At 39.9% G+C, this 13,764-nt stretch overlaps 1 protein-coding gene across 1 annotated transcript in view; it reads right to left on the reverse strand.

Annotated features, from left to right (window-relative positions):
• The window catches only part of rgs7a (regulator of G protein signaling 7a), a 56,130-nt gene that overhangs the window by 22,614 nt on the left and 19,752 nt on the right, over positions 1 to 13,764 (reverse strand). The window contains 1 exon segment of the mRNA XM_051960077.1: positions 3,080 to 3,178. Coding sequence (XP_051816037.1) covers positions 3,080 to 3,178 — 99 coding nt within the window.

The following is a 13,764-nucleotide window of genomic DNA, read 5'->3' on the forward strand; positions in this document are numbered from 1 at the left end:
ACATAATAAAGTGAACAGTAACAACACAATTCATCGTCAACTCAGAGCACTTATTAAGCCATCATACATTGCAAGCTGTCAAAAAAAAAAAGAATAAATAAATAAAAATGTGAATAGGTCAGAACATAGATTAGAAGGAGAGAAGAAAATGCATAAATCTAAACCTAAGCAGAACACAGGCAAGATACTACAGGTGTATTAGCTTTAAAAAAAAACAGCTGAGGCAATCATCAAGAACTATTTTGAGTAAAGGCATAAGTCTGAAGATGATTCATATTTCACTTTTGCCCTTTTTCTAGAAAGGGCATCAAACTTTTTATATGATGGATGCCATTTTGAATCTTCTCCATCTGAGAATGCAACTGAATCATTTTCACATCTCAGAAAAACATAACAGCATCCTCTGCCCCCTGGGCATTTTCACACCCCGGCACACCATGTGACTTTGGCACTTTGGCTAAATATATATTTTCCAAGCTATCATTACTGTCTGTCATACTGACAGGTGAAGGTGTATTGAGGAGACGAAAGCCACAGAAGGCAGAAAAAAGGTGTGAAATGAGGGAATTCATGCAGTGAGACAGTCGAGCCCTGTGGCTGTCTCTCTGTCCATCAAGCTGCCTTTCCGTCTGTCTGTGATTGGTCTCTCCATTTCTTTTTCACTGCACCCCTTTCCCTTTTCTTTGCGCCCCCATAACCAGATGAGATTTTCCATGGATTAACGTCATTAATACAACCCCCGTTTTCACACTGTCAAAGTTGACCCACTTTCTTAGAGAGAGCTTAAATGAGATGTGTAAGGTAATCCTCTAACAAGGATGTTCTCCCAATTGATTAATATCATGACCATAGATTGGGCTGTGCACTTGGGATTATGTGTGTGTGTTTGTGTGTGTGTGCATAAACGCAGGTGAAAGCATGTGCTTGCATCTGAATGTGACGATAATTTAAACAGGATGTTAAGCAATAAGATTATTTATTATTAATGATCCCAGTAATGGTGAATATTGGATAGTTGCTGCAGCACATTGAAACAGGACACGGCAAAGGGTAATAATGTAAAACATGCCCTGCTGGCAACTGAGGCTTGAACACGGCAAGTAGAAATGATATATGAGTGTATAAAATGAATTACAGTTGGAACAATCCCGTTAGTAGAAGCAGATAAGCTGCATTCTGCTCACACGCGCACAAAAAACACAGTGAATTCAACATAAGGCTATCAGCAAACGAGACTTATAGGACTTATAACAAAAAATAGAAATGTGTGAAATTTTATAATAAACTGAAAATGATACATGCCATCATAGCTCTGTAGACGTCTAAGAGGCCAAGCTCTTTCTAAGCTATGGATCTGTTATTCACTGTAAAGAATGAAGGACATGTAACACAACATACCACAAAACACACTGTAACAACACACACTTTCATTCCATAAACCCTCATACAAAATCGTCATACTAAACATGCACACAGGCATATCTACCTATGCTCCAGGCCTACACACAACTGTGTGTTGTCCTATCACAGTATATAGCTAAAACTATTATTTTTAAAAAAAATGCAGCATCATAGCAGTAAAAGAAAGGACAATAATCACATTTACAACAGCTAATATTAAAAAGAGAACTACACTGTGGTGATATGGACCATTTCTGGTAGCATTACAATCATCTTTATACAATTATGAATAACTGGCAACAGAAGCAAACAGTGCATTTTATTACAAATTGTGGGTCTAAATGGTGCCAACGTAAAGTGGACATGTCAAGAGTGTTATAGTATTGCAGGAGAGTCCACACACACTTGAAAACTTTCACATCAGCACTACTTTTGCTCCACAAGGAGTCCAGGATTGAAATATGCTGTACGGAGCTTGACAAAGCTCCATGTGATTGTGATGTTGCTTTTATATATGTTGACTAAGTGAATGGGGGCAGTGCAGTGGTTAGCACAGTAGGAAGGTTCTGGGTTTTAGCCTTGCTGTGTGGAGTTTGCATATTCTCCCTGTGCCTGTGTGGGTTTCCTGCAAGTTCTCTTCCCCCCACAGTCCAGAGACATGAATGGTAGGTTAATTGGTGATTCGAAATTGGCCTTAGCCGTGAGCGTGAGCATGCATCCTTATGTGCATGTATAGTAGCGTAATTAGGTGAAGGTACATTCTGTAGAAGATGAGCAACAGAGCTACAAATACAGGCTTGTGCTGCAGCTCTGTTACGTTACTGCAAACACAACCAGTGTAGCTGTTTGGTAGCCGTGCTGACGGCATAGTATCCATCAAAATGACAGCACAGAGATGAATCTGAGTTGACGCTGATTACACAGATGTAAAATTAATCAGGAGAGCCTGCCCTGTTTTTTTTTTCAATCACACACTGTGTAGTAGACTTCAGATGGAAAAACCTAAAAAAAACACTGTTTTAGCCTCCCTCTTTTATGCCCAAAGCGTTTTTTAGTTGTTTTTTTTCCCATGAGCGTCACTAAAGCTAAAGTTAGCACTTTAAATTTATCTGTGTTCACATTGAGTTGCTCTCTGCCACTGTTCATCACTTTAGCGTCATCTTAGCCACCAATGACAGAAGCTCCTGGATATGTAACCGGTCGTGACGAGCCAAGTGATGGTGACCAGCGGTGGTTTTTGCACTGAAGAGGCCCTGAGGCAAAATTCTACATGGAGAGAGATAAAACCCAGTTTCTGAACTTACAGAAAATCTATGAATTCTTATCTATCCTGGATGGTGAAATATATACAATGTAATATAAAATCAACAGGACACTTTTATAGATGTTTTAGAATTCATCAGGATTTCAGTCTAAAGTGTATTGTTTATTTCTGGTCACCTTGAGCACTGAAAATGACAATAATGACTGGATTGAATGGAGTAGAAAAAAGAGAAGAGATGAGAAGAGAAGAATAAAAGAAGAAGAAGTAGAGGTAGCAGTAGTAGTAGAAGAAGAAGAAGAGATAGAAGAAGTAGAAGAAAAAGAAGAGGTAGAAGTAGTAGTAGTAGTAGAAAAAGAAGACAAAGAAGAAGCAGTAGTAGTAGAAGACGAAGAAGAAGAAGAAGAAGAAACTTACCTGAAAAAACACTGGGGATCTTGGTGAGAAAACTTTTCACTGTTCGGATAGGGATGCCATTTTTCTCATCCTGCATGCGTGCTATTACTTCCTCCATCTGGACAACACAGCAACAGTGGAAGAAGAAGATGAGAAAGGATGTTAGTAAGTGGAAACTGTTTGTGAGCAACAAGGCAGAAAGTGGGAAACAGTTATGAACAGGTTCCTGTGTGGTGCAGCCATGTCTCCAGGGGGACACCAAGTTGGTGACTAACAATCACGGCTTGTCAAATTTCCGCCTCTCTTTTGACATATCTCCCTGTTTGACTGAGTTACAACTGAATCAAAATCTGCAATGAGAAACGACATGAGCAAGCGAACAGTCACACACGGTCATACATGCAAACACACAAACATTTGCACAAACGGAAATGTACTGGGAGTTGTCTCAAGGGCCTGGCAGGGCAACACAAGGCAACCATGTTTCCAAGAACACACAGAAGGGAGCAAAGCTGAGAGCAGAGCTCTGCCCTGATACATCAGGCTGCTCAGATGCCAAGCTATCTCCCCAAACTCCTCCCACACAGTAAAAATATACACACGAAAAACATGTACCCAGAGTTCACCATGCCGATAACGCATTGATATATTCTACACAAACAGAAAAATAACTCAAATGTGTTTATATACCTTCAATTCTCTTTGCTCGGAGGCATTCACCGAGGATAGGAAAGTTTTCAGTCATTAATTCTGTCAAGGTTTGTCCATTTTAACAGAGATATAGCACAGCCAGTTAATGATGTCATTATTTCTGAAAAATGTGAACATTTAGGATTTTGCTGCCTGTCAGTGGTAACACTACACTAATACAGTACAGATGGGAATGCATTCTGTTCTCATACCTAGGGCCTGACCTTGAGATTTTTTCAATCAATCAAATGTTTTTTAATAAACTTCTTCACTCCATTTTCAACCTCACAGTGAAAGGAAGCCATATCAAGTGAAAATGGGTTATGTGATGTGTCCTCAGTAGGGAGATTTTTTTTTCTTTTTGGAAGCGAGTAACAACATCTATCACTAAACATCCAGCGCACGTAGTGTAAGACAAAGTTGCCCTTTTAATTGGTTTTAAATAGAACATTTTTCTTGCTATCTTTAGCTGGAAATCGATGTTATTTTTTCCCCAGCGACATGCCCTAGAGACAAAATTGCGTCAAAACAACAAGGGATCCAAGAGAGATACCTAGGTGTTTTGTTGTGTTGTGAGGAGGTGTTTAGAAGTTGTGCTCTTGTTTTAGAAGGTTTCCCTTTTATCAGATTGGAACAAATTGTTTAGTCTGCAGTGTGTGGATGCTGTGAAGGTGACTTACCCTGCATCATCCCCCTAAATTTTGTTTCCTCTCCATCTTTTATATGACAAACACACAACTTATCAGCGCAGCCCATCTCAGAGAGGCAATCTGAATGCAGCCGCTTCCTTTTTATACAATGGAGGTTTTATGTGGGTGAAAATGAATTTCTTGGTCATATTGGTGAGAAAGGCATAGTTCTTCTTATGAAACAGCCGGGTCTGATATGTAAATGTGCAGCCACTCCGGTTTGGCAGTTCATGAGCCAGGACTGTAGCATGATGTTATAATGAAAGCTTGTAGCTAGTCAAATACCCTGAAGCTAAAAATCTTCCCAGTTAGTGAATGGAGCCTAATTGACAATGATGGAGCACAGGCAAATACTGTAACTAAAGAGCTGCTGGAAGAGGCCAGCGAGACCAAGAGAGGGAGAAATGAAAAGAGGTACAAAAAAAACCCACACACTGAATTGATGTCAAAAATATGCATTTTCAGATTATTTCAGTCTGTTCTGTTAATCGCTTTCTCCCACAGATGTGTCGCATGAGTCAGGCCCGAAGATCTGCCTCTACAAATGCTTCCCTGGTAATTCACCCATGTGTAATTCACCCCTGTGAATCATCACCTTTAGCACAATAAAGTTAGAGTTATAAAACAGCTTAAAACTCTCGCACAAATGTCACGATCTGAGTTACAAAACATGTCCTAGCTGTTGTTTATTATTGGATTTTTCTTGTTCCTACATGTAACTGATTGTTCCAGAGAAGCCCCAATGTCAAACCAATGACATACTAATATTTTCACCAGCAGGAGTTTAAATAGACCACAATCCACTGGAGCAACAAGACAGGTTTTATTTTAAATTAGGGAAACAGCTGCAATCATAAACTTTGACTGCTTTAATTCCGTTTTTGTAACTGCCACTTATTCTGGGGAATGTGAGAATCCACTGGCTGAATTAATGGGCACAAGGCAAGTTGAAAAAAAAAGGTTGGAGATGCAGATTTTATTGATCACAAATCAATAGAAACTGTTGAGCCTCAGAAAATGTTGCATCTAGCAGGTTAAGTATCAAAGGGGGGAGCTATTTCTTAGGTTTTAGGTAGACAGAAAGGAGACATTCCGATAAAGATATGAGTTAAATTTCAGTATGAAATTCAGCCAGGCTAAAATCGAACCATTTAGTATCATTATATAATTCAAGGTGCAAAGCTGTAGCATCAGAAACTGTCGCACAAGAAAATTATCAGCATTTGTAGGATCTATTTCTGAGTGTTGCATGCATCGTTCCTTTTCTTGTATTTTTACATGTCCGTCTAAATTAATCCCAGTTGTTTGCAGCTCGTCCCTTTCGAACAACTGTGCCTTATGACACCTCCTTCTCTATATATTTCTCTTGGTCTCACCGTCTTTCTCTGAGAGTTTAGCTGCTACTGTGAGACAGCGCAAACAGGGACAACAGCAACAGTGATCAATACTTCACACACTCTCTCCTATCTCTGCAAACCCTCACCGCCTACACATGGTAAAATGCCACCAGCGTGAATATTCAGGATCTAAAGCTCTTGAAGTCGGGATGCTCTCTGGCTTCATGTTGCGAGGAAGAGAGGAAAGTCGTTTCCCACAAGAGAGAAAGAGAGAGAGAGCAAGAGTCTCTCTCTCCGACTCCCTCTCTTTCTCTGTCCCCCACCCATCCACCCACCCAGAGCTGTCTGACTGCGTCTCTGCAGCCTCTTAACAGATAAGAGTGAGTGTTTTGGCTGCACAGTGTGAATCATTGAATAATGATGGCACAGGACTCAGTACATATGAAGTGACTAACAAAAGCTCCGGATATAAGCGCATACTGAGCTTCAGCACACGGCTTCAAACACTTCAAAGACTATCAGTGAGGGCACTCAGGGTGCAATCAGAATGTTCAGAAGCACCATTTGGAGCAAAAAGAAAAAAAGAAAAGAAAGACATTTCAAACTGGGCTTGTAAATCAATGCTGCCCTCTTACATTTCTTTTTAGCTACTGTTAAGTGCACCAAGTCCACTTATTTGATGGGCCATTTCTGAGAAAAGCAAGTCGATGAAAGGATTGGTTATTAGTAAGGTTCTATTGTGGGCATATCAGCAAGCTGGGAGGTTTTTAGGGGTGGATTTTGTCAATTTTACTGTATCTATGAAGATATTTCATATGAGGGTAGCTTTATTAGTTACCACAGCAAGAAAGAAAAGAGGCTAGATGCTGTTTCAGTGATGATGCTGCAGGATGGAAATCATGAACTATGGATCCATCTTTTTAGTACCTTTAGTACCAAAAACATAATCAACATAACTTGGCCTAGTTATTAGACTCTAAAACACTCCTTTTCACAGCCTTAAGTTACTTCCAGTCCAAGGACTACGCTGTGCACAGGGGTGAGATGATGACAGGTGAATACTGCCCAAGGAAACATAGCTCAAAATTGCTGCAAACGTCTGTGACCTTGACATTTGAAGTGAGCTCTGCATTTGAGCCATTCATTTGTTAACTGTGCTGCAAACTTACAGGTTGCATGAAATATTTTCACTCCTCAGTGAATGATTGTTATTCGTCTCCAGCGCTGACCTAGATTTAAGTGATGGAAAGAAAGCCTCAGTACTCGATGAACTCAAACTTAACTTTCAAACAGTCTTAATTAGAACATCATTACCCACATAAGCTTTAAATCCCTTCGACAGTCTTATGTTTATTAGAGAGCGAACAACCCACGAAGATTTATTTTTAATAAAGAAGATGATGCCTATTTGCGAAATGTAACTTGGAAGCACACCTGTGCAGCTGATGAATTCCAAAGGTGAATTTTTAAAGAGATCCGATGCTGCCTTTCATAGCGCACTTCATCAAATGTCTTGTCATTCAATTGGAAATTCATCTAGAGTTCATTCCAGTCTCTGCCTGTCTGTGCAGATGTAAAAATCTCACTAACTGTGCTGCTGAGGAAATTAAAAGCTCTCCTATTCTCCTTCTTCTCATCCCCGCTCTCACTTCTGCCCCCTCTCTCGGTCTACGCTGTGATGAGTGAATGTGACTGCTTCAGACGTATGGGGAGAACGGTATTACCTTGAAAGTGTTATTTGAGGGCAAGCGTGTCTACATGGAGAGAGCAGACATTCCCATCCAACTCTGCATCATACAAATATGTTCTCACACCACATAGATGATCACATGCGTCACACACACACACAGAGGGCTCAGATATTCCCATCACTTCATGACACACAGAGCACGCCGCTATTATCAGTCACATTGCCAGAGCATATGCACTCACAGAATTCAGAGCTACACACACACACACACACACACACACACACACACACACACACACACACACACACACACACACACACACACACACACATATATTATGAAAGCTTCTGAACCCAGAAGGTGGGGATTATTATATTTTAAAAAGCGCAACATCAAAATAGGTGAGCAACCCAGTTAAAGTCTGGCTGCCTAAGGCGCTGTGAGAGCAGCCTGAATAGAACCTGTGGCTATATAGCATGACAGCTCTACTAGATAAAACAGTCTTTGCAGTTGGTTGATCTCATTTCCTTCTGAACTGCAGTCCTTGGCTTCATGAATGAGGCAGAATCTGTGGTGGAGGCTGAGAGATAATATTTCTCCTTTTTTAGCCTCCAAAAACCTGCAGTAGTTTCCAAAAAAAGTCCAACACGCAATATCAAATCCAAGGTTAATAACTGCCTAAAAAGGCGTTACCCTAATCATGAAATTACTCTGAAGCAAATTCAACATAGCACAAATTCACTTTGTGTTTTTTGGTGGGACTTTTTAATAAGATCAATATTAAAACAAGAAATAAAACAGGTTTACACTGCAGCTGCTTTAAATCAAACTGAAACGCTATGCCACCACAAATGAAAATACATCTCTGCTGGACAGGCTGGCATATTTGCATATTGAGCCAATCCAGAAACACAATGTTCTTTATGCCATACTGTGGGGAATATGGGCAGGCCACAATGCAGGCGAAGCATGCTGTTAATAATTTCTCAAACAATTATACTTCCATTGCCGTTTCTTAATGGCTACAAAGAACAGTAATTTTGGGCACGACTGGAAAGTGTCAGGCTAAGCAATAATTATAATAGCTCAACTAACTGGCCATTGTTCTCTGACATGAACCAAGAATTGTTAGCCGTGGCTGCCTAAACACAAACACAGTTAGTCAGGCACTTCAGATCACTTGGGCATTGGAAATAAAATTACCCCGCGGATAGGTGAGGGAAGTTGTTGAGCTCACGCTGACAAGGTTGTTGAATAGATGCCATGAATCTTAAGGCTCTCTGAGGTTACTATACGAGTTACCACAGCAACACAGGCTGGGACCACAATCACAAGGACATCTTTGGCAGCTTGCCATCACTCATTCATACGAGAGAAAGAAAGACGGTGGTTGTGGGGGTAGTGTGGGGGAGGAGGGCCTCCGGTGTGAAGGATGGTACATCATGTGTTAGAACAGAGTCATAATTTTGTTGGCGTTCGTTAATAATTCCAAAAAACTGCTGTAGGATGTAGCATTATTACTTCAGTATTTGACATTTCATAACACAATAAATATTATTGTACATGTGTAATATCTGAATTGCCCATTTATGAGCTGTTATTTCCATTGTCAATCGATCAAGTGATTCCATTTCTTGATTAACTCTTTGAATCCCAAGTAATTTCTGGGTGTTTTTTCACTCTGGGCTCATTTTTTATTGCAGTATAAAGTCGTGCCTCTTTATTCAAACATGGCCAGAAGTACACAGAATTCAAAACTATCTCCTGTCTAATATGCCAAAGTTATGATGCCATAAGTCATGAAAAAGACATTTATATTACAATAAATTAAAAAACCTGGGCTCCACATTTACAACACTTTTCTAAGTGCCCATGGGTGTTACTAATACTGGATAAAATATAGTAACTCTACACACTGTAGATATTTTCCTATGTACATTTTTAGTTTGTTTCTATACTTGTCCCCCATCTGCTCTGTGTAAACACAGCCTGCAGTTCAATCCAGTTCAGCTGAAAAGTTTCTGAATTTTAGTCGCATGAATGTTTATCACAACTGAGTCATTAATAGATTAATGGTTGCTCTGATGAGTGCAGATTTTTTTTTGTTTTCACACAATCTGGTTTATGCAAATGATTTCTTTTTTCGAGACTTTAAATGAGACTTGTAGAATAAAGTTAGTTTGATGAAATATCACAATTCAAAAGCAAAGATTTGGATCAGTTTCCTAAAAAAACAACATGTCACAGATGAGTAGTTCAAAGACTAAGAGAAAGACTATTCTTTCTGTTTTTACAGTTTCGACCTTGGATAAATAATACGATTTTGGCAATTTCTTTTTCACTTCAATCCCGCTGGCAAATCATGGGGTTTAGAGATTTAACAGATCAGTGGTTCGACCTACACAATGTATTTCTTTGTCTGGCCAACAGTCTGAAGCTGTTTATGCTGACAGAAAGCAGAGACAGCAGCAAATCCTCACATTTATGAAACCAGATGTAGGAAGCACAGTACTATGGAGTTACTGCTTAAAAGTGTACAACTATTGTATGATTCATAAATCATCAAAATAGTGGGAATTGTTTTAGCACTACTTCACCACATCACATCACCCATTGAACAAAGCCACTAGAGCACATTAACCACAGAGGACTCAGGCTTATGTAGTGGAAAATAGGTTAAGACCAGTTACTGACCTGGGCGCTGCCTGACTGGTTACCCATCAGGCCTGTCACCATTTAGGGATAACTGTTGCAAAGCTCTCTTTTCATTAAACAGATGTAAAGCATCGGAAAACAAATGGACTTTAACCCAATTTCAGTGTTGGGCAAGCTACTTGGAAACTGTAATGAGCTAAGCTACCAGCTACTCAGTGTTAAATCAAGCTTCACTACACTGAAGCTATGACCCACAGAAATGTAGCAAGCTAAGCTACAGCAATATGGCCAAAGTAGCTTAATACATTCAAGTTACTTTTTTTTCTTACCAAAAAATTTCAGGGACTAATGAAGTCAGTCAAACGGAGACAAGAAAATGCTGACTTATTTATTATTAAAGCATCATTTTTGTTCTCAGTGCTCCAAAGTTAGTAAGTTGATACACTGAGGAATATGTGGAGCTATATTTAAAATGAATCAACCTTTTTACATTAGAAATCATTGTTCTGATTTTCTTTTTAGTTTGTATTGCAGACATAATGTATCTGATAATTAAGTTGCAGTAGCTTATATTAACACACCACTTACATTGGAGGGTATAATAGGTTACATTTGATATCATTTCCATATAAAGTAAGCAATATTATAGTAAGACAATTTTATACATAATTTGGGTATTCACATTGGGTATTAAATCAAGTTTTATTTCTTAAGTCTAATATCTATGTAAAATCATTCAATGCTTTCCCAAAGTGCTGTATCCACTACTACTTAACTCAATTTTGGTCTTGAGTGTAAGATTAAGATATTTAATCATTTATGCCATCACTTTTGTTACCCTTTCTGTTATTTTTTTCAGCCATTTGCTCATTAGTGTTAACAGTAATACTGAAGAAGACAGATTTTGGTTTTACTGTTACCTCGTTTTCTCCCATACCTCCCATAATTAAACTGATATGTATCAGTTTAATTATTTAATCCCCCAATTTATACACATTCACACACTGCCACCACAACCTTACGCTTAATTTAATTAATTTACTGCCACGCGAATTTTAGATGTTGAAAAGTAGCTCGTTTGTGTGTGCATCTTATACTGCGGTTGACATGTGGTGGTTAGCTAACTGCTGCTGGTTGTGCATATTCGGTAGTCACCTGTATATGGGTTCTCAGATTTGTATTTGACGTCTTTGAAGTTGACAGAAACTTCGCATTGGGTTGGCACAGTAGGTATCTGAAAACAACTTTTCTCCGTTTTTTCACAAAAACTCAAAAACTGAAGCGAGCGTCTGTGTGTGTGTGGATCCAGTGGAAGGGATTGTTGAATGACGACATCAACAGTTCCTCCGCTTCTATTGGTCGACACAGACATGTCGGCGTTTGGAGAGGATGTCACTGTCTGATCCTTAAAAGTGTGAGATGAGACTGCAGCAGAGCAGAAAGCTCCGCTTCAAGCAGTTCAACATTAATCATTTTTAATGTAGCTTTTTGCGTTCGCTACCGCGCTACATGACCAAAAGATTAGCTAAGCTGTTGAAACGTTTTTTGATTTTGTAAACAACGACGCTACCACGTCGTTACAGAAAAATGTAGTTAAACTACTAACGACGCTATTTGTAGTGACGTTACTGCCCAACACTGCCCAATTTTCTCTTAGAGCTTGTGTTTTTTTTTTTTCTAAATGATGACACCAAAATTGTAACCCTAACTCATTTTAATACAAATGTACATCAATCAGGCACAACATTATGATCATTTGCCTAATATTGTGTTGGTTCCCTTTATGCTGCTAGAACTCCTCTGGCCCAGTGGGGCGTGGACATAGGACCTCTGGGGATGTCTTGTGGCACTGGGATGGTGGCAGTGAATTCTGTGGTTCCTGTGGGTTGCAGGGTGGGACTTGTCTAGATCAGGCTTATCCTGACACATCCCATGGATGCTCAAAAAGATTTGGATCTGGGAAGTGTGGAACCTGGGTGAACACCTTAGCTCTGTCATGTTTACTGGGCCACTCTTGAGTAGTTTTTGCAGTGTGTCAGGGTGCACTGTCCTGCTGAGGCTGGCAACAGGAATCAAGGACTGCTGCTGCCATGGGAAAGAGAGGATTGATTGACCTGCAATGTTTTGGTGGATGGTACATGTCAAGCATCCACTTGAATGTCAGGACTCAAAGTTTCCCAGCAGAACGTTGCATTATAATAAGATGATCGATGCTATTCATGCCACCTGTCAGTGGTCAGAACATTGTGGCTGATCAGTTCCAAATATCAGTTATCAGTCTCCTTGATTGCTAATAATCAGTACTGTTGTTGGCCTTGAAAAACTACATTGGTCAACCCCCAGTGAAATAAGCCTGGTGTGTAATGAGAAAAAAAAGCACCAAGCCCCCCAAAAAATCCCCATCCTTCACCTTAGCATCAGGTGGTCTGTTCACATTTAGTCTGACATGAAGCTTCCCACTTATTATCCGTTTGGTTTTAAATGAACTTCTCAGCCTCGGTCTTGTGCTTCTTCCTCATGCTTATTTTGCATTTTTATTGTCCCTTTCACACTTCTCTCTATTCAATTCTCATAGGTGTGCTGATTGGAGATCTCAGATGGAGGACGGACAACAGTCTGTTTCGCAGCAGGCAAGGATCACATAATGTGAAGAACAGATGCCCAGGTGAGAACACTGCCCGGAGTGAAGGTAATTACTGCATCCAAGATGAAGGTGTATTTCTTCACTCTGCGAGACAGGTTCTGCAGACCAGCGATTAGCCTTTTAATAACATCTGCAGTTTGGTGCTCGATAAGCCTCGCTTTCAATTGTATCCATTAGTACAGTTCTGCCTTTGCGTATACAATCAAGCTCCATTGAGCCATCAATCAAACGTGAGCATCTGTTTCTTCGAATGTCACTTCACTGTTTCACACTTGAGGATGTTTTCTCACGCTGCACATTTGTTCCCTCCGTCGTCTTTATTCTTCACTGTATGCCATCTGCAAGAACATCACATCCTAGAATGTGCAGAAGTGAAGACCCTGAGGACGTAAAGTGCTTTGTTGCCATTTGCTGCTCGTATCTTTATCATTTCAGCAAACTGCAAAGATCCATGAATTTTTTAGATGAGAATTATTCCCTGTCTCTCTCTCTCTTTCTCCCCCCTCACTCCTAATATCATTAATGTGTTTCATAATTTACCAGTTGGTGGTGTACTGCTTTGTCCTTTATTTCCATAATGGAGGACTGTGATAAGAAAAACCTGATGCCACTGTAAAACAGTCCTGCACACAGCAGCAGTATTATCATAAGCGAGCTCTGATGGACACTGAAGGACAGATGGCTTTCTTACAACAGACTTTGCTTTCTTTGGATGATTACAAATGAACGTTGTCGACCATGATGCCTCCTCAGCTTTGAAATGCTCCTCAAGGTGTGACTGAGAGCCTGTTAATGGCTTGATCTGATTCGGTCTCATTTGCTAATGGATGAAAGTGAGACTGATGTTTGCAGGCAAACAAGCAGATCTTTGATTCCCCATGTGGAGTTATTGACTTGGGGTTACCTGAGTGGTGTGTTGTTGTGTTAGCTGTGTGTTTAAATATACAGTGGGTACGGACAGTATTCAGACCCCTTGAAATGTTTCACTCTCTGTGTCATT

This window comes from Acanthochromis polyacanthus, chromosome 15 (genome assembly GCF_021347895.1).
Source record: "Acanthochromis polyacanthus isolate Apoly-LR-REF ecotype Palm Island chromosome 15, KAUST_Apoly_ChrSc, whole genome shotgun sequence".
NCBI lineage: Eukaryota > Metazoa > Chordata > Actinopteri > Pomacentridae > Acanthochromis > Acanthochromis polyacanthus.